The sequence below is a fragment of the Scyliorhinus canicula genome, chromosome 25, assembly GCF_902713615.1.
Source record: "Scyliorhinus canicula chromosome 25, sScyCan1.1, whole genome shotgun sequence".
Taxonomy (NCBI): Eukaryota; Metazoa; Chordata; class Chondrichthyes; order Carcharhiniformes; family Scyliorhinidae; genus Scyliorhinus; species Scyliorhinus canicula.
In genome coordinates, this window is record NC_052170.1 from 2,615,918 (window position 1) to 2,641,616 (window position 25,699).

Below are 25,699 nucleotides of genomic sequence, written 5' to 3' on the forward strand. Positions count from 1 at the left end.
GACCTGCCCTTTATGAACTCATACTGCGTCTGCCCAATGGGACAATTTCCATCCAGATGCCTCGCTATTTCTTCCTTGATGATAGATTCCAGCATCTTCCCTACTACCAAAGTTAAGCTCACTGGCCTATAATTACCCGCTTTCTGCCTACCTCCTTTTTTAAACAGTGGTGTCACGTTTGCCAATTTCCAATCCGCCGGGACCAGGGCCAGGAGACTTGTCTACCTTTAGCCCCATTAGCTTGCCCATCACTAACTCCTTAGTGATAGCAATCATCTCAAGGTCCTCATCTGTCATAGCCTAATTTCTATCAGTCACTGGCTTGTTATTTGTGTCTTCCACTGTGAAGAGCGACCCAAAAAACCTGTTCAGTTCCTCAGCCATTTCTTCATCTCCCATTATTAAATCTCCCTTCTCATCCTCCAAAGGACCAATATTTACCTTAGCCACTCTTTTTTGTTTTATATATTTGTAGAAATTTAGTGATGTTTTTATATTCTGAGCAAGATTACTCTCATAATCTATCTTACTCTTCTTTATAGCTTTTTTTAGTAGCTTTCTGTTCCCTTCTAAAGATTTCCCAGTCCTCTAGTCTCCTACTAATCTTTGCCACTTTGTATGCTTTTTCCTTCAATTTGATACTCTCCCTCATTTCCTTAGATAGCCAAGGTCGATTTTCCCTCTTTCTACCGTCCTTCCTTTTTGTTGGTATAAACCTTTGCTGAGCACTGTGAAAAATCGTTTGGAAGGTTCTCCACTGTTTCACCATAAAGTATTTGCTCCCAGTCTACCTTAGCTAGCTCTTCTCTCATCGCATTGTAATCTTCTTTGTTTAAGCACAAAACACTAGTGTTTGATTTTACCTTCTCACCCTCCATCTGTATTTTAAATTCCACCATATTGTGATCGCTCCTCCCGAGAGGATCCCTAACTATGAGATCATGAATCAATCCTGTCTCATTACACAGGACCAGATCTAGGACCGCTTGTTCCCTCGTAGGTTCCATTACATACTGGTCTAGGAAATTACCGCCGATACATTCTATAAACTCCTCCTCAAGGCTGCCTTGACCGATCTGGTTAAACCAATTGACATGTAGATTAAAATCCCCCATGATAAGGCATTTGCTAGGTGGCAGGTGGAGGGATTCCCTTCGCTTCCCGCAAGGGGGGTGAGCGACAGGGTGCTTTCGGGGGTCTGGGTCGGGGATGGGAAGATATCTGATACCTACAAGGTTATGCAGGAGGCGGAGGAGGCGTCAGTAGAGGAGCTGAAAGCTAAGTGGGAGGGGGAACTGGGGGAACAGATCGAAGACGGGACATGGGCTGATGCCCTGGAGAGGGTTAATTCTTCCTCCTCGTGTGCGCGGCTTAGCCTCATCCAATTCAAGGTGCTGCACCGGGCCCACATGACTGGGACGAGGATGAGTAGGTTCTTTGGGGGTGAAGACAGGTGTGTCAGGTGCTCGGGGAGTCCAGCGAACCATGCCCATATGTTCTGGGCATGCCCGGCACTGGAGGCGTTCTGGAAGGGGGTGGCGAGGACGGTGTCGAGGGTGGTGGGATCCAGGGTCAAGCCACGATGGGGACTCGTGATTTTTGGGGTTGGGGTGGAGCCGGGAGTGCAGGAGGCGAAAGAGGCCGGTGTGCTGGCCTTTGCGTCCCTAGTAGCCCGGCGAAGGATCTTGCTACAATGGAAGGATGCGAGGCCCCCAAGCGTGGAGACCTGGATCAATGACATGGCAGGTTTCATTAAGCTAGAGAAGATCAAATTCGCCCTGAGAGGGTCGGTACAAGGGTTCTTTAGGCGGTGGCAACCTTTTCTCGACTTTCTGGCTCAACGATAGGGTACGGGGACAGTAGCAGCAGCAACCCGGAGGGGTGGGAGGGGGAAGGGGGAGGGAAAAGGTCGGGGGGGGGGGGGGGCGGACGATGACTATGTTTGTTTATTTAAATTTATTTTTAAGTTCTTCTGTTGTTCATTGGGGTTGGGGGGTGGGGGATGGGATACATGCGTCGATACGGTCTGGGGGTGTTACAGTTATTATGGGTTATTTTGTTGCATTTCATTGTTTGTCGTTACGTTTTATATTTTCGGTAAAAAATTCCAATAGGGCAGCACGGTGGCCTAGTGGTTAGCACAACCGCCTCACGGCGCTGAGGTCCCAGGTTCGATCCCGGCTCTGGGTCACTGTCCGTGTGGAGTTTGCACATTCTCCCCGTGTCTGCGTGGGTTTCGCCCCCACAACCCAAAAACAAAATGTGCAGAGTAGGTGGATTGGCCACGCTAAATTGCCCCTTAATTGGAAAAAATAATTGGGTAATCTAAATTTATAAAAAAAAAAAAAAAAAAAAAAAAAAAAAAAAAAAAAAAAATTCCAATAAAAATTATATTTAAAAAAAAATACTTGGGTCAAAAAAACAAAAACAAAAAAAAAAATCCCCCATGATAACTGCTGTACCATTTATACATGCGTCAGTTATTTCTTTGTTTATTGCCTGCCCTACCATAATGTTACTATTTGGTGGCCGATAGACTACTCCTATCAGTGACTTTTTCGCCTTAGTATTCCTGATTTCCACCCAAATGGATTCAACCTTATCTTCCATAGCACTGATGTCATCCCTTACTATTGCCCGGATGTCATCCTTAAATAACAGAGCAACACCACCTCCCTTACCATCCACTCTGTCCTTCCGAATAGTTTGATACCCTCGGATATTTAACTCCCAGTCGTGACCATCCTTTAACCATGTTTCAGTAATGGCCACTAAATCATAGTCATTTGCGCCATCAACTCATTTACCTTATTCCGAATACTACGAGCATTCAGGTAAAGTACACTTATGTTGGCTTTTATACCTCTGTTTTGAATCTTAACACCTCGATCGTAACCTCTCCTAAGTTATATTTCCTCTTAACTTTTCTCCTAATTTTCCTTGTTGTTGAACACGTCTTCATGTAACAACCTGCCGCATCGCTTACCATTTATGTTTTTTACTTCCCGTTTTATTCCTTTTAGTATTACTGGGCCTATTCACTGAGCTCCCCTCAGTCACTGTACCTTGTACTGTCGCTCTTTTTGATTATGGCTTCTTTGCCTTACACTTTCCCCCTTACTGCCTTTTGTTTACTACCATCCGACTTCCTGCATTGGTTCCCATCCCCCTGCCACACCCTCCCCAACAGCTCTAGCAAACCCCCCCCCCCCTCCCCCCCCCCTAGGACATCGGTTCCAGTCCTGCCCAGGTGCAGACCGTCCAGTTTGTACTGGTCCCACCTCCCCCAGAGCCGGTTCCAATGCCCCAGAAATTTGAATCCCTCTCTCTTGGACCATCTCCTAAGCCACGCATTCATCCTATCTATCCTGACATTCCTACTCTGACTAGCTTGTGGCACAGGTAGCAATCCTGAGATGACTACCTTTGAGGTCCTACTTTTTAGTTTAACTCCTAACTCCTTGAATTCAGCTTGTAGGACCTCATCCTGTTTTTTACCTATATCGTTGGTGCCTATGTGCACCACGACAGCTGGTTGTTCACCCTCGCCCCCCCCCCCTCAGTATGTCCTGCAGCCGCTCCGAGACATCCTTGACCCTTGCACCAGGGAGGCAACATACCATCCTGAGTCTCGATTACGCCCGCAGAACCGCCCGTCTATTCCCCACTCGCCCGTAGATACACTCTCCTATAGGCTCTCTGCTATACATACTCTCCCATACTTGCCTATACATACTCACTTCCATACTGTTGTGCTTTCTTTTCCTCTGTCTTTTCCTATGGCTCTGTTCCAATTATGGCTATGTGAGTTTGCCCTCCTTTCTTTTGATATCTAGGTTCTAATGCTCAGAATCGGCAGGTATCAAATGATACCACCACACGGTTCAACCGGCTATCGTTCAAAGAGCCAAACACCAGTTAGTTAGTTCAAGGGTACTTTATTTACACACAATTAGTCATGCAACATAAACACTACTAGTTAACTACACCTATCGACCAAGACAACCTGTACTTAACTTCAGGCACCCGGCTTAGGTCAGAGGAACAGTGGCCGCTGTCCAATTCTGGATCTATCAAGTCTGGAGAAGTAACTACTGCTCAGCTAGGCTCATCCGTCTGGTAGCAAGCGTTGAACTTGGACTTGCTTCTGGTGTTGCTGCAATTGGAGATGGTCGTGACCAGGGCGCCAGGTCCAAGAGAGAATGAACACATGGCGAACTCTTCTTCTTATACTTGGGGGTTTTCGCACTCTTTTGGGCAGTCCTTCAGTTTGGACCCCACTAATTGGGTGATCCCTGATCACTCTGTTCGATTCCTAACCAATAAATGGGCGGGGGCCTGGATGGCTGGGCGTGTCTCAAGCAGTCACTGACCCTGTTTACATTTCCCTAGAACAGGGAGTGGCGCCGAAATGTCTGGGACTGTACCGGTCGCTCGAGTACCAGTCCTTGGTCTTGGTGGAGATGGGCCATCAAATGCTAATCGGCCCCATTAACATGCTAATCGGCCCTATTAACATGCTAATCGGCCCCATTGGTCAGAGTTTCGATACCGTCTGGACTTCTTGCTGACAAATATACATGCCAGGCTCTGAGCCTTGCCTTCTCTCCATTCTACCCACTGGGCTTTGCGAGTTTCTGTGTTCCTAGTTGTAAGTGGCCATCCCAGATGGCTACAATACTCTCCTATAGACTCTCTCCTGTACATATTCTCTCTCCTATACTTCAGGTACTAGATGGATACACTCACCTATACTTCTTTGCTGGCTTCAGACAGGCAGATCAGATTTACGGTGACCACTTTCTAGCTTAGAACTGGAAAAATTAACAGTGTACATCACCTCTCATGGCACTTAAGGCACCTAACATAAGGCACTTACATACCTCGTATCTGCTACAGCTTTACTGCTACAGTGTGAAACCATTGTGCCTTGTATGGAAATGCCATTGATTTACGATGAAGGGAACAGGACTGAGCAGTGACTCTGCCAAAAGGCACTCGCTCATACAAGACATCGGAAGGTCACTTCCATTTTCCCGTGATTTTCACTCCTGTCTTGTGGAAGTTGCCAGACTCAGTGTGATAACATTAAACCTGCGGACATTCATAGAACCATAGAATCCCTACAATGCAGGAGGAAACCCACACAGACAAGGAGAACGTGGTGTAGTGGTATTGTCACTGGACTAGTAATCCAGAGTAATGATCTCAGGACCCGAGTTCAAATCCCACCACTGCAGATGGTGAAATTTGAATTCAATAAAAGTCTAATGATGACCATGAAACCATTGTCGATTGTTGTAAAAACACTTCCGGTTCACTAATGTCCTTCAGGAATGGAAATCTGCCATCCTTACCCGGGTCTTATCAGGGATGGGCAATAAATGCTGACCCAGCCAGCGGCGCCCGCATCCCAGGAACAAATAAAAACTGAACCCAGGACCCTGGCGCAGTGAGGCAGCACTGCTAACACTCACTGCAGCACTGCTAACCCTCACTGCAGCACTGCTGCCTCACTGCTAACCCTCACTGCAGCACTGCCAACCCTCACTGCAGCACTGCCAACCCTCACTGCAGCACTGCTAACCCTCACTGCAGCACTGCTAACCCTCACTGCAGCACTGCTAACCCTCACTGCAGCACTGCCAACCCTCACTGCAGCACTGCCAACCCTCACTGCAGCACTGCCAACCCTCACTGCAGCACTGCCAACCCTCACTGCAGCACTGCCAACCCTCACTGCAGCACTGCCAACCCTCACTGCAGCACTGCTAACCCTCACTGCAGCACTGCTGCCTCACTGCTAACCCTCACTGCAGCACTGCCAACCCTCACTGCAGCACTGCTAACCCTCACTGCAGCACTGCTAACCCTCACTGCAGCACTGCTGCCTCACTGCTAACCCTCACTGCAGCACTGCCAACCCTCACTGCAGCACTGCCAACCCTCACTGCAGCACTGCCAACCCTCACTGCAGCACTGCCAACCCTCACTGCAGCACTGCCAACCCTCACTGCAGCACTGCCAACCCTCACTGCAGCACTGCCAACCCTCACTGCAGCACTGCTAACCCTCACTGCAGCACTGCCAACCCTCACTGCAGCACTGCCAACCCTCACTGCAGCACTGCCAACCCTCACTGCAGCACTGCCAACCCTCACTGCAGCACTGCTAACCCTCACTGCAGCACTGCTAAACCTCACTGCAGCACTGCTAACCCTCACTGCAGCACTGCTAACCCTCACTGCAGCACTGCTAACCCTCACTGCAGCACTGCTAACCCTCACTGCAGCACTGCTAACCCTCACTGCAGCACTGCCAACCCTCACTGCAGCACTGCCAACCCTCACTGCAGCACCGCCAACCCTCACTGCAGCACTGCCAACCCTCACTGCAGCACTGCCAACCCTCACTGCAGCACTGCCAACCCTCACTGCAGCACTGCCAACCCTCACTGCAGCACTGCCAACCCTCACTGCAGCACTGCCAACCCTCACTGCAGCACTGCCAACCCTCACTGCAGCACTGCCAACCCTCACTGCAGCACTGCTAACCCTCACTGCAGCACTGCTAAACCTCACTGCAGCACTGCTAACCCTCACTGCAGCACTACTAACCCTCACTGCAGCACTGCTAACCCTCACTGCAGCACTGCTAACCCTCACTGCAGCACTGCGAACCCTCACTGCAGCACTGCCAACCCTCACTGCAGCACTGCCAACCCTCACTGCAGCACTGCCAACCCTCACTGCAGCACTGCCAACCCTCACTGCAGCACCGCCAACCCTCACTGCAGCACCGCCAACCCTCACTGCAGCACCGCCAACCCTCACTGCAGCACCGCCAACCCTCACTGCAGCACCGCCAACCCTCACTGCAGCACCGCTAACCCTCACTGCAGCACCGCTAACCCTCACTGCAGCACTGCTAACCCTCACTGCAGCACTGCTAACCCTCACTGCAGCACTGCCAACCCTCACTGCAGCACTGCCAACCCTCACTGCAGCACTGCCAACCCTCACTGCAGCACTGCCAACCCTCACTGCAGCACTGCCAACCCTCACTGCAGCACTGCTAACCCTCACTGCAGCACTGCTAACCCTCACTGCAGCACTAACCCTCACTGCAGCACTGCTAACCCTCACTGCAGCACTGCTAATCCTCACTGCAGCACTGCTAACCCTCACTGCAGCACTGCCAACCCTCACTGCAGCACTGCCAACCCTCACTGCAGCACTGCCAACCCTCACTGCAGCACTGCTAACCCTCACTGCAGCACTGCTAACCCTCACTGCAGCACTGCTAACCCTCACTGCAGCACTGCTAATCCTCACTGCAGCACTGCTAACCCTCACTGCAGCACTGCTAACCCTCACTGCAGCACTGCCAACCCCCACTGCAGCCCTGCCAACCCTCACTGCAGCACTGCCAACCCTCACTGCAGCACTGCCAACCCTCACTGCAGCACTGCTAACCCTCACTGCAGCACTGCCAACCCCCACTGCAGCACTGCCAACCCTCACTGCAGCACTGCCAACCCTCACTGCAGCACTGCTAACCCTCACTGCAGCACAGCTAACCCTCACTGCAGCACCGCTAACCCTCACTGCAGCACTGCCAACCCTCACTGCAGCACTGCTAACCCTCACTGCAGCACTGCTAATCCTCACTGCAGCACTGCAGCACTGCTAACCCTCACTGCAGCACTGCTAACCCTCACTGCAGCACTGCTAATCCTCACTGCAGCACTGCTAACCCTCACTGCAGCACTGCTAACCCTCACTGCAGCACTGCCAACCCCCACTGCAGCACTGCCAACCCTCACTGCAGCACTGCCAACCCTCACTGCAGCACTGCTAATCCTCACTGCAGCACTGCCAACCCTCACTGCAGCACTGCTAACCCTCACTGCAGCACTGCCAACCCTCACTGCAGCACTGCTAACCCTCACTGCAGCACTGCTGCCTCACTCCAGCACTGCCAACCCTCACTGCAGCACTGCTAACCCTCACTGCAGCACTGCTAACCCTCACTGCAGCACTGCCAACCCTCACTGCAGCACTGCTAACCCTCACTGCAGCACTGCTAACCCTCACTGCAGCACTGCTAACCCTCACTGCAGCACTGCTAACCCTCACTGCAGCACTGCTAACCCTCACTGCAGCCCCTCACTGCAGCACCGCTAACCCTCACTGCAGCACCGCCAACCCTCACTGCAGCACTGCCAACCCTCACTGCAGCACTGCTAACCCTCACTGCAGCACTGCTAACCCTCACTGCAGCACTGCTAACCCTCACTGCAGCACCGCTAACCCTCACTGCAGCACCGCTAACCCTCACTGCAGCACTGCTAACCCTCACTGCAGCACTGCTAACCCTCACTGCAGCACTGCTAACCCTCACTGCAGCACTGCTAACCCTCACTGCAGCACTGCTAATCCTCACTGCAGCACTGCTAACCCTCACTGCAGCACTGCTAACCCTCACTGCAGCACTGCTAACCCTCACTGCAGCACTGCCAACCCTCACTGCAGCACTGCTAACCCTCACTGCAGCACTGCTAACCCTCACTGCAGCACTGCTAACCCTCACTGCAGCACCCTTAACCCTCACTGCGCCAGGGCCCTGGGTTCAGTTCTGACCTTGGGCGAGCGGAGTTTTTATTTGTTCCTGGGATGTGGCTAACCACTGTGCCACCATTCACCAATCTTCTAATTGGATGCAGTCATAGATCAATGGCCTACTTTCTTTCTTATATTATTTTTTTTTAAATTTAGAGTACCCGATTCATTTTTTCCAATTATGGGGCAATTTAGCGTGGCCAATCTACCTAACCTGCACATCTTTGGGTTGTGGGGGCGAAACCCACTCATACACAGGGAGAATGTGCAAACTCCACAGTGACTTAAGCATGGAAGAGGTAAAGGGGCAGGTGTTACACCTTATGCGATTGCATGGGGAGGTTCCATGGGTGATGGGAAAGGTACTGGGTATGGTGGAGGAGTGGACTAGATTGTCTCGGAGGGAACGGTCTCTGCGGAATGCTGACAGAGAGAGTGAAGGGAAGATGTGTTTGGTGGTGGCATCACGCTGGAGTTGGCGAAAATGGCGGAGGATTATGATTTGCATACGGAGGCTGGTGGGATGAAATGTGAGAACGAGGGGGACTCTATCCTTGTTCTGGGAGGGAGTGGAGGGGGCGAGGTTACCATTAGCACCCGGTTTCCCTGGGTTTCTGTGGATATGGCACATCTTTCTTTCTCACACCACAGCATAAATATTTCCCATTTTCTCTGTTAGCTTTGACAAAGAGTCATCGGACTCGAAACGTTAGCTCTTTTCTCTCCCTACAGATGCTGCCAGACCGGCTGAGATTTTCCAGCATTTTCTCTTTTGTTTCAGATTCCAGCATCCGCAATAGATTGCTTTTATTTAAATAGAAATACTCAGCAGGTCTGGTAGCAAGTTAAATGTTTCAGGTCAGTGACATTTCATCTGAACCGGGAAAGTTAGGAAGCTCATTGTTTTTATATGGATCAAATGGTGGGGGGCATGGAAAAAGGAGACAAGTCAGAAGAGCATTAAATAAGAAGAGTTGCTGGTGATGTGTTAAAGGGGGTGTTAATGGGACGGGTTTCTAGCGGAGGTGCAAATGGGAGGATACTGAACAGCTGCTTAACGTGCCTGTTGGAAAGGCGAGGTTTTGTTCCTCCAGTTTGCGTTGGGTTTCACTGGGAGAGCAGTCAAAGTCTGCGATTTCAGTGTGCGAGCAGGGTGAGAGATGAAAATGACTTGAAGCGTCATGCTAGTGGGGTGGTATTCTGCAAAGCCGTCAACTAATCAGTGGTCTGCATGCACTGACGGGTTACTGGTGAACATTTCTATCACAGACCTGGTCTTTTACCCAACCACCCCCGTTCCTCCTACATAAAAGCAGTTATATTTCTAACATTCCCCATTATGATAAAAGGATGGGACATTAATTCTCTCCCCAGAAGCTACCAAACCAGCTGAGTATTTCCAGCATTTTCTGCTTATAGTTCAGATTTCCAGAATCTGTAGTATTTTACTTTTAGATATGGAAATGACACCTCCTGTATCCAACCATTTAATAACAAAGCAACTCGCCTGGGCAATTGAGGGAATATCAGCACCTTAGGATATAACTCTTTTCAACTTTGTCAATTTTATCAAGCAGTTCCATGTACGATACAGACCACATTAGAGTCAGAGTAAAGCTCTCTGATCGTGTGCATTAACCGTAACTTCATTGGAATGTGCCCCACGTTTCCATTGTCTGCACTAACCATCCCCATACACTTTCTGATGGTGTTTCGAAGTCGCAAGCTGTTCTACCAGCCTGTTTTACATCACTACCCAGTGCTGATCTCTGTCAGATCCTGAGCCAAACTGAAGCTGGTGAATCAAGTCACACTTCACATAAAAGAAGGCTGGAATTGCAAAACAAGTTACAGTGAATGTTCCCAAGAGAAGATTGCAATGTCAGGGGCGTGACAACTTCATCAACACAACGTTAACTAGGGTTCTGTGCAGTGGACTCGCCCTCATAAGGAGCTGAAGTGTCAGAAATCCAGCTCATGTAGCCTCCTTACAAGTGAGGGATAGACTTGCTACCTTTGACATGACCGGGGGGGGGGGGGGGGGGGGGGGGGGGGGGGGGGCTGGAACAAGTCAATGCTCCACACAGTAAAAAGCTTTCAGGAGTTGGACTGCTTTCTGTTGATCACCAGTGATTGGCATAATTAAAACACAATTATCAAAATGGAGATAACACACAGGAGATGACAATGTCCACAGTATCGTGAAATCCCAAACGAAATATTTTGGCAGACCTCAAGAGGAAGGTAACCGAGAATTTCTAGATAGTTTTCAGGTTGGCTGCAGTGTAAAGCAGATTGAGTCCATTACAGAAAACACAGATCAGGTTACACACCATGGAGAGGACATGGTACTTGACAAAGCGCTGGCTCAGTTTCTGATATTTAGGGTCTTTCTTCTTCAGCTTCTTGTAGAGTTCCCGGTGGCTTCCAAACCCCACCTCCTGACCCAAGTGGTGCTCATTCTCGATCTGGTGCATCTCCAACATAATCTGTGTCGTGGTTTCACTGAACCATTGGGCATTAAATGCAGAGAGGATCACGCAGATAAAAAACGATGTTATCTGTGGGGAAACAGGAATGGGCAATAAAATTACTGTTAGGTATCTCCAGCCACTGTCTGTTTCCCTGGACCCACTCATCTCCTTCACAAGACAGCTTGGACGCCTACCTCAGGAGTTCACCGGCCACAAGGGGTAAACGACAGCTGAGACATGTCTGTCGCACCCTGCCGAGATCGGTAACTCTGCTCTGTGAGGAGAGCGATCTCCATTCAGGTGGCATCACGCATCTCAGTTCCAACTCACTAATCCTTCTCCACAGACTTCTTCCTCCACTGTAGTTTATGTATTGGTCAGCACATCTACCTTGTATTGTGCTCACTTTACTGCTAAAGTTAGTGAATTGCAGAAAATGTCCCCCACCGTCTCCCCTCTCTCGTGAGAACACTACAACTGACCTCAACCTTCCTGGATTTAAGGGCAGCACGGTGGCCTAGTGGTTAGCACAACCGCCTCACGGCGCTGAGGACCCAGGTTCGATCCCGGCTCTGGGTCACTGTCCGTGTGGAGTTTGCACGTTATCCCCGTGTCTGCGTGGGTTTCGCCCCCACAACCCAAAAATGTGCAGAGTAGGTGGATTGGCCACGCTAAATTGCCCCTTAATTGGAAAAAATAATTGGCTAATCTAAAATTTTTTTTTTTAAAAACCTTCCTGGATTTACTGGGAGGGAAGAGGTGACCGTTTGGGAATCTCACCCTGTTCACTTGCCAGTGATTTCTGCTGGCTATTGGACAAGGGCAATAAAAGAAGGCCACGTCAATTGTGATGTGATCACAGTCTTCTAGCACATGAGCAAAAGTCAGACCGGTGACCGTGGACTAGCACTGCAGCAATGGTCAAAGTCTTCGGGAGCGCAGTCGGGAGAGCAGGAGACACAATTGGAATAACATAAACAGCTATCTTTAAAGTTACTCTATGCTGACACAAAGTTACGTTATTAGCAGCATGTTGTTTCGGAGTTACCTGAACAGCTTCATCATTGTTGAGTAACTCGTGTGGATGATACAAGGCATAAAGAGCCAGGTTGAGAAATGAGCCTCCCAGGACAGTGTAGAAATAGTAAGGAAACAAACTTCTTTGAACTAAGCCAAAATTATGTCTGCTAACGGTGTTAATCAGAACAAAACCTATGGAGAGAGAACAGTTTCAAAGCTTTAAAATTCTGATAGTACCTCATGGACAAAGATTCACACTGTACATGGTAAATTTTGAACTAATGTCGAGGAAATCTTTCTTTACACAAAAAGTGATTAACACTTGGAACACATTTCCAGCAGAGAGGTAGAGGTGAAAATAACTCAATCCTGCAGGAGGGCGTGGTGAGTAGTGTTTTTGATGGGCAGAACAATCTGATCATCTGTAATCACCTTGTGAATCTCCCTCTGATTCCCTTTCCTGTGCTGTTAGGAGCTGGTTGGTCCACACTTGCTACAATATGGGCTGAAACCTGCGGCTATAGGTAACAGTCTGACACTAAGAAGTGGGAAAAACCATCAACAATCCAGAAACCAAAAACCTGCACGCTCAGATGGCGCTGTATGTCAACATTCAATATTAAAAGTGTTGTGTAAAGATTTACCATGGAAAGGTTGTATATGAGCAGTTGCTTTGCAATGATGTTGTTGCATATTCTGGCCAGCAGCAGACTCTGCCTTGTAAAAAATCTTGGATAAAATTAAACCTAATTATCTTGCAACTACCCATGTAGTACAGGATTAAAACAAACTTTAAGAACCTATAAGCTTTCAACTCCCAGGCTAGGTTGACTATATTCCGTTCCCCCCCCCCCCCCATCGCTAGTGATTCACTTATTATTGTAATAATACAATAATCGCTTATCGTCACAAGTAGGCTTCAATGAAGTTACTGTGAAAAGCCCCTAGTTGCCACATTCCGCCGCCTGTACGGGGAGACCGGTTCGGGAATTGAACCTGCGCCACTGCCTTGTTCTGCATTACAAGCCAGCTATTTAGCCCAGTGTGCTAAACCAGCCCCTATTGGGTGAGCTATGATGATCACGTAAGGGGAAAACTTTGATGTGATCATCACCTTGTACATCAGTCACAGCTCCTTCAAGTGATTCCAGGAAGGACTAGAACAGGGGATCATCAACTCCAGAATTATTTGTAATATGTTTTTTTTAAAAAACAAATAAAATATGCCATTAAGGAATATGTAAAAGAAGGTATTAAAATAATGTAAATTTAAAAACTGTTAATTTGTGCGAAACGTTAACCTGCGATTGAAAGGTTTAAATTGTCGATGAGAAGGTTCCGAACACAGTTTTTGAAAGCTGTGAGCTGGTTAACTCTGTACTGCTGTCTTTCTCCCGCATCTTACCCGATAACGACACCCATATCTGCATGCCCCAGGAGGTAGACAGTATAATCAGGTGGGCTGCTTTAACCAGGGCAGTAGGGTCTCCCTCTGTTGGCATTCTGGATTCTTGTCAGACTCTGTTTTATTGAAATAAAGGAAAAAGGCGTCACTCAAAGTGTTTTATTTTCCTTATCCCTGTTTCATCTCTCTAAAGCCATGAAATGTTGTTGGGGGGGGGGGGGGGGGGGGGGGGGGGTATGTTTCCTGGAACTGGCACCCCTCCGGTACTGAGCGCAAGTGAAAAGCTTTTTTTTTAGAAAAGCAAAATACTGCAGATGCTGGAAATCTGAAACAAAATGCTGGAAATACTCAGCAGGTCAGGCAGAGTCTGTGGAGAGAGAATGGCTGGAATTTCCCAGCAGGAGTGATGGGGCCAGAGTCTTTGTAACCTTCATTCACATCGGTGGGACCAGAAAATCTGTGACCCTGAGAAAGGTCTCCCTATCACTGTTGCGGGACCTTCAACGATAGTTATTCAACTATGGCATACTTCACTCTCCAAGTGACTAGATGACACAAGAGTTGAGTTTTAGTTCAGAACTTTATTACAAGCTAGCAGGGGAACTAAACTATCCTTAGATGGCCTGCTCACTACCCAATCGCAGCAAAAAGTGAGCAACTATACTTTTGTGTTATCTCAGGTAATTAACATATACCAATCAAAAGAATACATTTGTTCAAAAGTTATCTATGTCCATTCACACTTAATAATTGGGATTCCATAATTCATTACATTGAGTATAGTTTTCAATCATAATCAAAGCACGTATAGTATTATTATATCAGCACGCAAGTAAAGTTCCTCTACTTATCTACAAGTTTTCAGGCAGTTATTAGTTTAAGTATATACCTGAGTCCGAGCCCCCCAGACTCCAATCCCATTGCTTAGTGTCTATGATGATCCCGTAAGGGGTAAGTAACTGCCTGGTACCAATTAGCTTCCTGTGAGCTGGCATCCTTACCGAAACTACAAGTCCGTGGAAGATTTATCCGATGCCATAGCAACAGCTTGCTGTTAAACTTACTAGCCTCTGCAAGCAGGAGCTCATGTGAGCCCCGAGGTTTTATTTAAACCTGGTATGTAGGTTTTATACCCCTTCAATCACGCTCTGCACATCCGGGTGCTACTTCTCATGTATCAGTCTTGACTTGCTGTTGATACTTTTGCCTGAGACAGAAGATTTGGATTCATGCCCCACTCCAGAACCTTGACCTTGATTTCTAGGCCACCACTCCCACAATAGAGGCAGTCACAGCTTTGTGTGAGGAAACCTTTACTGTTCTGTTGCCTGGAACCCTTAATCCAGTGCAGTGCTCGATGGGGTATGCAGTGTCAGAGGGTCAGGGTGCTGCAGTATCAGGGTGCTGCAGTGTCAGAGGGTCAGGGTGCTGCAGTGTCAGAGGGTCAGGGTGCTGCAGTGTCAGAGGGTCAGGGTGCTGCAGTGTCAGAGGGTCAGGGTGCTGCAGTATCAGGGTGCTGCAGTGTCAGAGGGTCAGGGTGCTGCTGCAGTGTCAGAGGGTCAGGGTGCTGCAGTATCAGGGTGCTGCAGTGTCAGAGGGTCAGGGTGCTGCAGTATCAGGGTGCTGCAGTGTCAGAGGGTCAGGGTGCTGCAGTGTCAGAGGGTCAGGGTGCTGCAGTGTCAGAGGGTCAGGGTGCTGCAGTATCAGGGTGCTGCAGTGTCAGAGGGTCAGGGTGCTGCAGTATCAGGGTGCTGCAGTGTCAGAGGGTCAGGGTGCTGCAGTATCAGGGTGCTGCAGTGTCAGAGGGTCAGGGTGCTGCAGTGTCAGAGGGTCAGGGTGCTGCAGTGTCAGAGGGTCAGGGTGCTGCAGTATCAGGGTGCTGCAGTGTCAGAGGGACAAGCTGCTGCAGTGTCAGAGGGTCAGGGTGCTGCAGTGTCAGTGGGTCAGGCTGCTGCAGTGTCAGAGGGTCAGGGTGCTGCAGTGTCAGAGGGACAGGCTGCTGCAGTGTCAGAGGGTCAGGGTGCTGCAGTGTCAGAGGGTCAGGGTGCTGCAGTGTCAGAGGGTCAGGGTGCTGCAGTGTCAGAGGGTCAGGGTGCTGCAGTGTCAGAGGGTCAGGGTGCTGCAGTGTCAGAGGGACAGGGTGCTGCAGTGTCAGAGGGTCAGGGTGCTGCAGTGTCAGAGGGCCAGGGTGCTGCAGTGTCAGAGGGTCAGGGTGCTGCAGTATCAGAGGGTCAGGGTGCTGCAGTGTCAGAGGGTCAGGGTGCTGCAGTGTCAGAGGGTCAGGGTGCTGCAGTGTCAGAGGGTCAGGGTGCTGCAGTGTCAGAGGGTCAGGGTGCTGCAGTGTCAGAGGGTCAGGGTGCTGCAGTGTCAGAGGGTCAGGGTGCTGCAGTGTCAGAGGGTCAGGGTGCTGCAGTGTCAGAGGGTCAGGGTGCTGCAGTGTCAGAGGGTCAGGGTGCTGCAGTGTCAGAGGGTCAGGGTGCTGCAGTATCAGAGGGTCAGGGTGCTGCAGTATCAGAGGGTCAGGGTGCTGCAGTATCAGGGTGCTGCAGTGTCAGAGGGTCAGGGTGCTGCAGTGTCAGTGGGTCAGGGTGCTGCAGTATCAGAGGGTCAGGGTGCTGCAGTATCAGGGTGCTGCAGTATCAGGGTGCTGCAGTATCAGGGTGCTGCAGTATCAGGGTGCTGCAGTATCAGGGTGCTGCAGTATCAGAGGGTCAGGGTGCTGCAGTGTCAGAGGGTCAGGGTGCTGCAGTGTCAGAGGGTCAGGGTGCTGCAGTATCAGGGTGCTGCAGTATCAGGGTGCTGCAGTATCAGGGTGCTGCAGTGTCAGAGGGTCAGGGTGCTGCAGTGTCAGAGGGTCAGGGTGCTGCAGTGTCAGAGGGTCAGGGTGCTGCAGTGTCAGAGGGTCAGGGTGCTGCAGTATCAGGGTGCTGCAGTGTCAGAGGGTCAGGGTGCTGCAGTGTCAGAGGGTCAGGGTGCTGCAGTGTCAGAGGGTCAGGGTGCTGCAGTGTCAGAGGGTCAGGGTGCTGCAGTGTCAGAGGGTCAGGGTGCTGCAGTGTCAGAGGGTCAGGGTGCTGCAGTGTCAGAGGGTCAGGGTGCTGCAGTGTCAGAGGGTCAGGCTGCAGTGTCAGAGGGTCAGGGTGCTGCAGTGTCAGAGGGTCAGGGTGCTGCAGTATCAGGGTGCTGCAGTGTCAGAGGGTCAGGGTGCTGCAGTGTCAGAGGGTCAGGCTGCAGTGTCAGAGGGTCAGGGTGCTGCAGTGTCAGAGGGTCAGGGTGCTGCAGTGTCAGAGGGTCAGGGTGCTGCAGTGTCAGAGGGTTAGGGTGCTGCAGTGTCAGAGGGTCAGGGTGCTGCAGTGTCAGAGGGTCAGGGTGCTGCAGTGTCAGAGGGTCAGGGTGCTGCAGTGTCAGAGGGTCAGGCTGCTGCTGTGTCAGAGGGTCAGGGTGCTGCAGTGTCAGAGGGTCAGGGTGCTGCAGTGTCAGAGGGTCAGGGTGCTGCAGTATCAGAGGGTCAGGGTGCTGCAGTATCAGAGGGTCAGGGTGCTGCAGTATCAGAGGGTCAGGGTGCTGCAGTGTCAGAGGGCTGAGGTGGAGATGGTTAACAGCTTCAAATTCCTAGGGGTGCACATCACCAAAAATCTGTCCTGGTCCACCCACGTCGACGCTACCAACTGGAAAGCACAGCAGCCCCTATACTTCCTCAGGAAACTAAGGAAATTTGGCACGTCTACATTAACTTTTACCAACTTTTACAGATGCACCATAGAAAGCATCCTATCTGACTGCATCACAGCCTGGTATGGCAACTGCTCAGCCCAGGACCGCAAGGAACTTCAGAGAGTCATGAACACAGCCCAGTTCATCACACGAACCTGCCTCCCATCCACTGACTCTATCTACATCTCCCACCCAGCTTACTCACTTCCAACTTCTTCCATCAGACAGGAGGTATAAAAGTCTGAGAACACACGCGCAGACTAAAAAAACAGCTTATTCCCCACTGTTACCCGACTCCTAAACGACCCTCTTACGGAGTGACCGCATTAACACTACACTCGTGTATGCTTCACCCGATGCCAGTGTCTATGTATTTGCATTGTGTACCTTGTGTTGCCCTACTTTATATTTAATTTAAATTTTCTTTTCTTTTCATGTACTTAATGATCTGTTTGAGCTGCTCGCAGAAAAATACTTTTCACTGTACCTCGGTATACGTGACAATAAACAAATCCAATCCAATACTGAGTGAGTGCTGCACTGTCAGAGGGTCAGTACTGAGGGAGTGCTGCACTGTCAGAGGGTCAGTACTGAGGGAGTGCTGCACTGTCAGAGGGTCAGTACTGAGAGAGCGCTGCACTGTCAAAGGGTCAGTACTGAGGGAGCGCTGCACTGTCAGAGGGTCAATACTGAGGGAGTGCCGCACTGTCAGAGGGCCAATACTGAGGGAGTGCTGCACTGTCAGAGGGTCAGTACTGAGGGAGCGCCGCACTGTCAGAGGGTCAGTATTGAGGGACTGCTGCACTGTCAGAGGGTCAGCACTGAGGGAGTGCTGCACTGTCAGAGGGTCAGCACTGAGGGAGTGCTGCACTGTCAGAGGGTCAGTACTGAGGGAGCGCCGCACTGTGGGAGGGTCAGTACTGAGGGAGTGCCGCACTGTCAGAGGGTCAGTACTGAGGGAGTGCTGCACTGTCAGAGGGTCAGTACTGAGGGAGCGCTGCACTGTCAGAGGGTCAGTACTGAGGGAGTGCCGCACTGTCAGAGGGTCAGTACTGAGGGAGTGCTGCACTGTCAGAGGGTCAGTAATGAGGTAGTGCTGCACTGTCAGAGGGTCAGTACTGAGGGAGTGCCGCACTGTCAGAGGGTCAGGACTGAGGGAGTGCCTCACAGTCAGAGGGTCAGTACTGAGGGAGTGCTGCACTGTCAGAGGGTCAGTATTGAGGGAGTGCTGCACTGTCAGAGAGTCAGTACTGAGGGAGTGCCGCACTGTCAGAGGGTCAGGACTGAGGGAGTGCCTCACAGTCAGAAGGTCAGTACTGAGGGAGTGCTGCACTGTCAGAGGGTCAGTACTGAGGGAGTGCCGCACTGTCAGAGGGTCAGTACTGAGGGAGTGCCGCACTGTCAGAGGGTCAGTACTGAGGGAGAGCTGCACTGTCAGAGGGTCAGTACTGAGGGAATGCTGCACTGTCAGAGGGTCAGTGCTGAGGAGTGCCGCACTGTCAGTGGGTCAGTACTGAGGGAGTGCCGCACTGTCAGAGGGTAAGTACTGAGGGAATGCTGCATTGTCAGAGGGTCAGTACTGAGGGAGCGCCGCACTGTCAGAGGGTTAGTGCTGTGTGAATGCAGCACTGTCAGAGGGTCAGTGCTGAGAGAGTGCTACACTGTCAGAGGGTCAGTACTGAGGGAGTGCAGCACTGTCAGAGGGTCAGTACTGAAGGAGAGCTGCACTGTCAGAGGGTCAGTACTGAGGGAGCGCCGCACTGTCAGAGGGTCAGTACTGAGGGAGTGCCGCACTGTCAGAGGGTCAGTACTGAGGGAGTGCTGCACTGTCAGAGGGTCAGTACTGAGGGAGTGCCGCACTGTCAGAGGGTCAGTACTGAGGGAGTGCTGCATTTTCAGACGCTTTTATCTTTCAGGTCTGACATTAAATTAAAGCTCCTTTTGCCCTCATTGTGGATGTAAAAGATGTCATGATAGATTTTGTACAACAGCAGGTGACATGACTTATCCCTGGTGTCCTGGCTTGTATTTATCCTTGAACTAATATCAAAGAGATTAACTGGTAATTAGCACAATTCTGTGCTTCTACCCGTTCACAGGCCACTGTGACCATCACTAACCCCCGGCATATCTTTGGTTCTCATTGTGTCCAATCTGTCTTGAAGAAACTCAGAGATTGTTCACATCTCACTGGGGTAATCAAGTTAAAAGATTCAGAATTGGCTCATTCTCTGTCCTAAACAACCAACTCCTTATTCCAAAACTATGAACCCTATTTCTCAACTTTCCAACTCTAACACTTTCTTTTCTTTCAACTGGCTTAAGCCAGATTTTATTTGAGGTCTATTCACTCGCCTGGTGAAGAATGGTCTGGTCCACACTGCACAAACCGCACTCTGCATTTTCCCCTACTTGTCCTCCGGTTACATTCCAAACTGCGAGCAAATACGGATGGGAGGCATTGGACAATTAGGTAATACAGAATATCTGCCCCAACTCCTGCTCCCGTTGACACTGACTCATCGAAAGGCTGCTGTATTCAGAAATATCCTGCCCCTGCCATCAGTCATGTGAAGGTGCCGCAGAGTGCGCCTGCTACACATGGAGACCTCTCCCACACAATACCAGTCATTGTGAAAGATAGTGAATATACATCATCAATCTGACCATTATTGACATCACAGCCCGCTCTGCACCAGCAGCCACTGAATCTACATGATTATCAAGGTGGAGGGTGAGGGTAGGGTTATAGAAAGTGTTACGGACATCGTTGTTGCGTGATTCTGTGCTGTGGAAGGTGTGGAATGCCTACCAGAGTCTCCATCAGGACGGTTCACAGCACTGCCTGACAACAGCCATTCTCTTAACTCTCTCTGACTGTAAGCTGAGAATTCTGTTAGCAGTTCTGATGAAAACTCATCCATGTTTGGATTTGTTTATTGTCACGTGTACCGAGGTACAGTGAAAGTATTGTGAAATGTTAACTCTATTTCTCTCCAGACGTTGCCCGACCTGTAGCTTTGCTTTTGATTTCTGATTCCCAGTTTCCACAGTATTTAACTTTGTTGAGTGATAGTCCAGATTGGCAAATCTTTTTGCTGTGTCCACTAATAATGTGAGCTCTCTACAGGTGACATTATTATGAAAATATTCGTGACACAGGGTAGTGTTTTATTGTTTAGAGCCAGTGGTTGAAGATGAGTTTGCAGAAAGAGGGGTTGGTGTATGGGAGGGGCCAGTGCATGGGACGGGTCTGTGCGGGGCAGGGACCAGTGTGCGGCAGGGGTCAGTACGGGGCGGGGGTCAGTGTATGGGAGGAGCCAGTGTATGGGAGGGGTCAATGTGGGCCACGGGTCAGTGTATGGGAGTGGTCAATGTGGGCCGTGGGTCAATGTGGGGCAGGGGTCAGTACGGGGCAGGGATCAGGACAGGGGTCAGTGCGGGGCAGGGGTCAGTGCGGGGCCGAGGGTCAGTGCGGGGCAGGGGTCAGTGAGGGGCCACGGGTCAGTGTATGGGAGGGGTCAATGTGGGGCAGGGGTCAGTGCGGGGCAGGGGTCAATGTATGGGAGGAGCCAGTGTATGGGAGGGGTCAATGTGGGCCGTGGGTCAGTGTATGGGAGGGGTCAATGTGGGCCGTGGGTCAGTGTATGGGAGGGGTCAGTACGGGGCAGGGGTCAGGGAGGGGCAGGGGTCAGGGAGGGGCAGGGGTCAGTACAGGACAGGGGTCAGTGCAGGGCAGGGGTCAGTGCGGGGCAGGGGTCAGTGAGGGGCCACGGGTCAGTGTATGGGAGGGGTCAATGTGGGCAGGGGTCAGTGCGGGGCAGGGGTCAGTGTATGGGAGGAGCCAGTGTATGGGAGGGGTCAATGTGGGCCGTGGGTCAGTGTATGGGAGGGGTCAATGTGGGCCGTGGGTCAGTGTATGGGAGGGGTCAGTACGGGGCAGGGGTCAGTACGGGGCAGGGGTCAGGGAGGGGCCATGGGTCAGTGTATGGGAGGGGTCAATGTGGGGCAGGAGTCAGTGCGGGGCAGGGGTCAGTGAGGGGCCATGGGTCAGTGAGGGGCCATGGGTCAATGGGGGTCAGGGGTCAGTGAGGGGCCGTGGGTCAGTGTATGGGAGGGGTCAATGTGGGGAGGGGTCAATGTGGGGCAGGGGTCAGTGTGGGGCAGGGGTCAGTGCGGGGGCCGTGGTCAGTGTATGGGAGGGGTCAGTGCGGGGCAGGGGTCAGTGCGGGGCAGGGTCAGTGCGGGGCAGGGGTCAGTGCGGGGCAGGGGTCAGTGCGGAGCAGGGGTCAGTGCGGGGCAGGGGTCAGTGCGGGGCAGGGGTCAGTGCGGGGCAGGGGTCAGTGCGGGGCAGGGGTCAGTGCGGGGCAGGGGTCAGTGGTGAAGAGGCAGGATTGGGTCGGAAGAGTGGCACAGTGGTTATCACAGTTACTTCAGAGCTCCAAGATCCCAGGTTTGATTCCCGGCTTGGGTCACAGTCTGTGCGGAGTCTGCACGTTCTCCCCGTGTCCGTGTGGCTTTCCTCCGGGTGCTCCGGTTTCCTCCCACAGGTCCAGGGCTGTGCCGGTTCGGTGATCACTGTGCGTGTTCTGGGGAATCGGCCTGGGTAAGTTGCTCTTTCAAAGGGTCAGCACAGACTTGATGGGACGAATGGCCAGATAGGGGCGGGGCCCGGGGTGGGAAGGGGGCGGAGTCGGGGTGGGAAGGGGCGGGAACCGGGGTGGGAACCGGGGCGGGAAGGGGGCGGGAACCGGGGCGGGAAGGGGGCGGGAACCGGGGCGGGGCCCGGGGTGGGAAGGGGGCGGGGCCCGGGGTGGAAGGGGGCGGAGTCGGGGTGGGAAGGGGCGGGAACCGGGGTGGGAACCGGGGTGGGAAGGGGGCGGGAACCGGGGTGGGAAGGGGGCGGGAACCGGGGTGGGAAGGGGCGGGAACCGGGGAGGGAAGGGGGCGGGAACCGGGGTGGGAAGGGGGCGGGAACCGGGTGGGAAGGGGGCGGGAACCGGGGTGGGAAGGGGGCGGGAACCGGGGTGGGAAGGGGGCGGGAACCGGGGTGGGAAGGGGGCGGGAACCGGGGTGGGAAGGGGGCGGGAACCGGGGTGGGAAGGGGGCGGGAACCGGGGTGGGAAGGGGCGGGGCCTGGTGACCGTTGGGCGGCAAAATGAAAATCGATGTGAGGGCCGGGCCCTCAGCGCAACAAACCGCGGCCCGGAGCTGGCAGCTCCCCCGGCCCCGCTCCCGTACTGCCTCTCCGAGCACCTCCCGGCCCCGCTCCCCCGGCCACCGCTCTCCCTCTCTGACCTGCCGCCGCGGGCCTCAAACCGCCATCACTCCCACAGACGTCAGCACCCCTGTGACCCGAGCGGGGCGGGGGTCACCAGCGCCGTCTGAGTGACAGGCTGAGGCCCCGCCCCGGGGCAGGAGTTCCCGCCCCCGGCCGAGTGACAAGCTGGAGGCCCCGCCCCTGTCTGGAGGCCCCGCCCCCGACCGAGTGACAGCTTGGAGGCCCCGCCCTCAGACGCAGTTACGGAAGCTCCTGTGTAACAAACAGCCGGCGGGACGTCAGGCGCTTGTGTTTAATCACCTGTTTTGAAGTTTGGTGCAGGTGCAAAGCTACTGCAGGTAAATGAGACAGGAGAGCAAAGTTAGATCTGGGAATATTTTGCTTAAAGAGAGAAGGTACTTAAAATTGATTTAGAACCTGAAGCAACTGAAACATTACAAGATAAATAATACTTATAGTTGGATTATATTTACACAGCAATTACTGAAGGTAAAGCTTTTTAATTTGACATTGGCTTGATATTTGTCCATCTTCATGACAAGAGTTGATTTTTGAAAGATTGATAGTTATTATGAGGGAATCTCCAAAGACCACCGCATCCGAAGCTGCTCCAATTGTGCTGGGCCACAATCTTGGAATTCCCTAATGTGGGATCACCTTCATCAAATATAGCAGTTTAACAAGAAGGCATCTACGCAAATAGATATGGGAATAAATGAGACCGTGCCTGTATCACCGCTCCCAGGAATATTCTTTTCTTTACAGTCAGTGAGAACCAGCTATGGGGCAACGTTTGGAAACCGGCCAATCAGATACCAAGTGACAAGCTGGCCCAATCACTGACCAATCACTCTTCAATAGTTTAATATAATCGAATTAATGATCAGCAATAAACCTCAGGAGCATTTGTACAATAATGACTCGATGATCAATAGTTAACATGGGCGTAGAAGGGAAGTATCTACTCTGATTAACCGCCATGGCCTCCCAGTGAAGAGTGGAAAAAATATCCTCAACTTGATGTTCTGAGGATTGCGAAAGGCATTTGACAAAGTCCCTAAATCCAAAGTTGTGGGAATCCGGATTAAGAATTGGAAATTGATAAGATTGTGGCTCAGGCAGTACTTCGCAAACTATTTTCGAATGTGACCCATTTTAACATGGGACAATTAAAATGGAACCCAACAAATAGAAGGCAGCAGTAAAACAGCATACGAAAACTCAGTATAAAAATATTAAAGTTGTGTGTACATATGATATATGATGTCAATGAAAATCTGGTTTTAAAGTTGTTACTTTATAGGGCGTCATGGTTGCGCAGTGGTTAGCACTGATGCTTCACGCTGCCGAGGACCCGCGTTTGATCCCGGCCCTGGGTCACTGTCCATGTGGAGTTTACACATTCGCTTTGTGTCTGCATGGGTTTCACCCCCACAACCCAAAGATGTGCAGGTTAGGTGGATTGGCCATGCTAAATTGCCCCTAATTGGAAAAATGAATTGGGTACGCTTTGGAAAAAATCATTATTATTTTATGCACTCACCAGTCCATTACTTCATCTGAACTGATCCAGCTCAAGGATCTGGCCAGGAAATAGTGAATATTGTTTATGTTCGCATTTTCATTTCCATTCAGCATTATTGACCAATAGCAACATGATTCCCTGAAGGCCATCTTGACATCATAATTTTAATGTGCGACAAGTCAAATACATTTTTCACTGAGGATTTCAGTCCCTCTCCTCATCTCCTCCTCACACACAGACACACTGAAAGCAGCCTCTCGCCCCCCCCCCTCCCCTCCCCCCCCCCCCCCCCCAACATGCCACACAGACACACGCAGCCCCACATAGAGGTCAGACAACCTTTGCTAGGCCCTTGGGAGTTAACAGCAGCATTGACCTCCCCCTTTATTCCTGTCCCTGCCCTCATTTGGAATTTACGCTATATTGCGTGATGCTAGCCGCATAATAATGCAGGTGGGGGGGGGGTTCCCGACGGTTTGCCTGGTGGGGTGAGCTGGATGGCGCACACCCTACCGTCATACCGGGCACCAAATTTGAAAGGTGCCCAGACATCAACCTAACTACTGTTCAGGGAGAGGGTGACTCACCAATCACGGAGCTCCAGCCCCCAGATTCAGTGATGCCTCCCTGGAAGCCCTGCTGGAGCGACGTTCCTGACCCAGATAATGGGAGGAACAGGCCGATCCAGCAGACCAACCTGGGCACAGGATAAAGTCTCAGTGTCCGGGAGATGTTTCTGGAAGATCTGAGCCTTGGGAGATGTCTCCGGAAAATCCGAACCCTAGGAGATGTTTCTGGAAGATCCGAACCCTGGGAGATGTTTCTGGAAGATCTGAGCCCTGGGAGATGTTTCTGGAAGATCCGAACCCTGGGAGATGTTTCTGGAAGATCTGAGCTCTGGGAGATGTTTCTGGAAGATCTGAGCCCTGGGAGATGTTTCTGGAAGATCTGAGCTCTGGGAGATGTTTCTGGAAGATCTGAGCTCTGGGAGATGTTTCTGGAAGATCTGAGCCCTGGGAGATGTTTCTGGAAGATCCGAACCCTGGGAGATGTTTCTGGAAGATCTGAGCTCTGGGAGATGTTTCTGGAAGATCTGAGCTCTGTGAGATGTTTCTGGAAGATCTGAGCCCTGGGAGATGTTTCTGGAAGATCCGAACCCTGGGAGATATTCTGGAAGATCTGAGCTCTGGGAGATGTTTCTGGAAGATCTGAGCTCTGGGAGATGTTTCTGGAAGATCTGAGCCTGGGAGATTGTTTCTGGTTGATCTGAACCCTGGGAGATGTTTCTGGAAGATCTGAGCTCTGGGAGATGTTTCTGGAAGATCTGAGCCCTGGGAGATGTTTCTGGAAGATCCGAACCCTGGGAGATGTTTCTGGAAGATCTGAGCTCTGGGAGATGTTTCTGGAAGATCTGAGCTCTGGAGATATCACTATGCTGAGAAGGTGCAGGTGGTTGAAACTGCGCCCACCCACTGCCGTGTGTGATGTTGTGCAGGGTGTGTGGTCACCAGGTTCCTACATCTCGATCTCCACAGGCTGTCCGGGCCGCCTTCAGGATAGGGTCGACATTGTACACGTCTTGTTCCAGATGCGTTCTGACTGGCATGAAATCCTGCTGGCGCTGTGTACGATTGGATGGGGGGGGGGGGGGGGGGGGGTTAC

General features: G+C 51.5%; 2 protein-coding genes across 11 annotated transcripts in view; one reads left to right on the forward strand and one right to left on the reverse strand.

Moving 5' to 3' along the window:
- Positions 1–10,861: 10,861 nt before the first annotated feature.
- On the reverse strand, positions 10,862–22,658 carry LOC119957074 (transmembrane protein 205-like). Of its 2 annotated transcripts, none has more exons than XM_038784722.1 (4): positions 22,530–22,658; positions 13,521–13,636; positions 12,144–12,307; positions 10,862–11,182 (listed from the first exon to the last, which is right to left on the reverse strand). In XM_038784722.1, the coding sequence occupies exons 2-4, from the start codon at positions 13,615–13,617 to the stop codon at positions 10,880–10,882; spliced, it is 564 nt and encodes a 187-aa protein (XP_038640650.1). In that variant the 5' UTR covers positions 13,618–13,636; positions 22,530–22,658; the 3' UTR covers positions 10,862–10,879. The 2 variants fall into 2 exon arrangements, with proteins under 2 accessions (XP_038640650.1, XP_038640651.1); XM_038784723.1 differs by lacking the exon at positions 22,530–22,658 and adding an exon at positions 19,587–19,847.
- LOC119957073 (myosin-13-like) overlaps positions 19,938–25,699 on the forward strand; it is a 35,566-nt gene continuing 29,804 nt past the window's right edge. For 4 of the 9 annotated variants that reach the window (XM_038784711.1, XM_038784713.1, XM_038784719.1 and 1 more), the window contains exon 1: positions 22,675–22,850. Coding sequence is in view for 1 of the 9 variants with exons in the window: in XM_038784715.1 (XP_038640643.1) it covers positions 20,140–20,187 (48 nt within the window). In the remaining 8 variants the exon portion in view is untranslated. Of the gene's footprint in view, positions 20,188–22,674; positions 22,908–25,699 lie in introns of those variants that run through there. The other 5 variants (XM_038784716.1, XM_038784717.1, XM_038784710.1 and 2 more) reach the window with 3 other exon arrangements.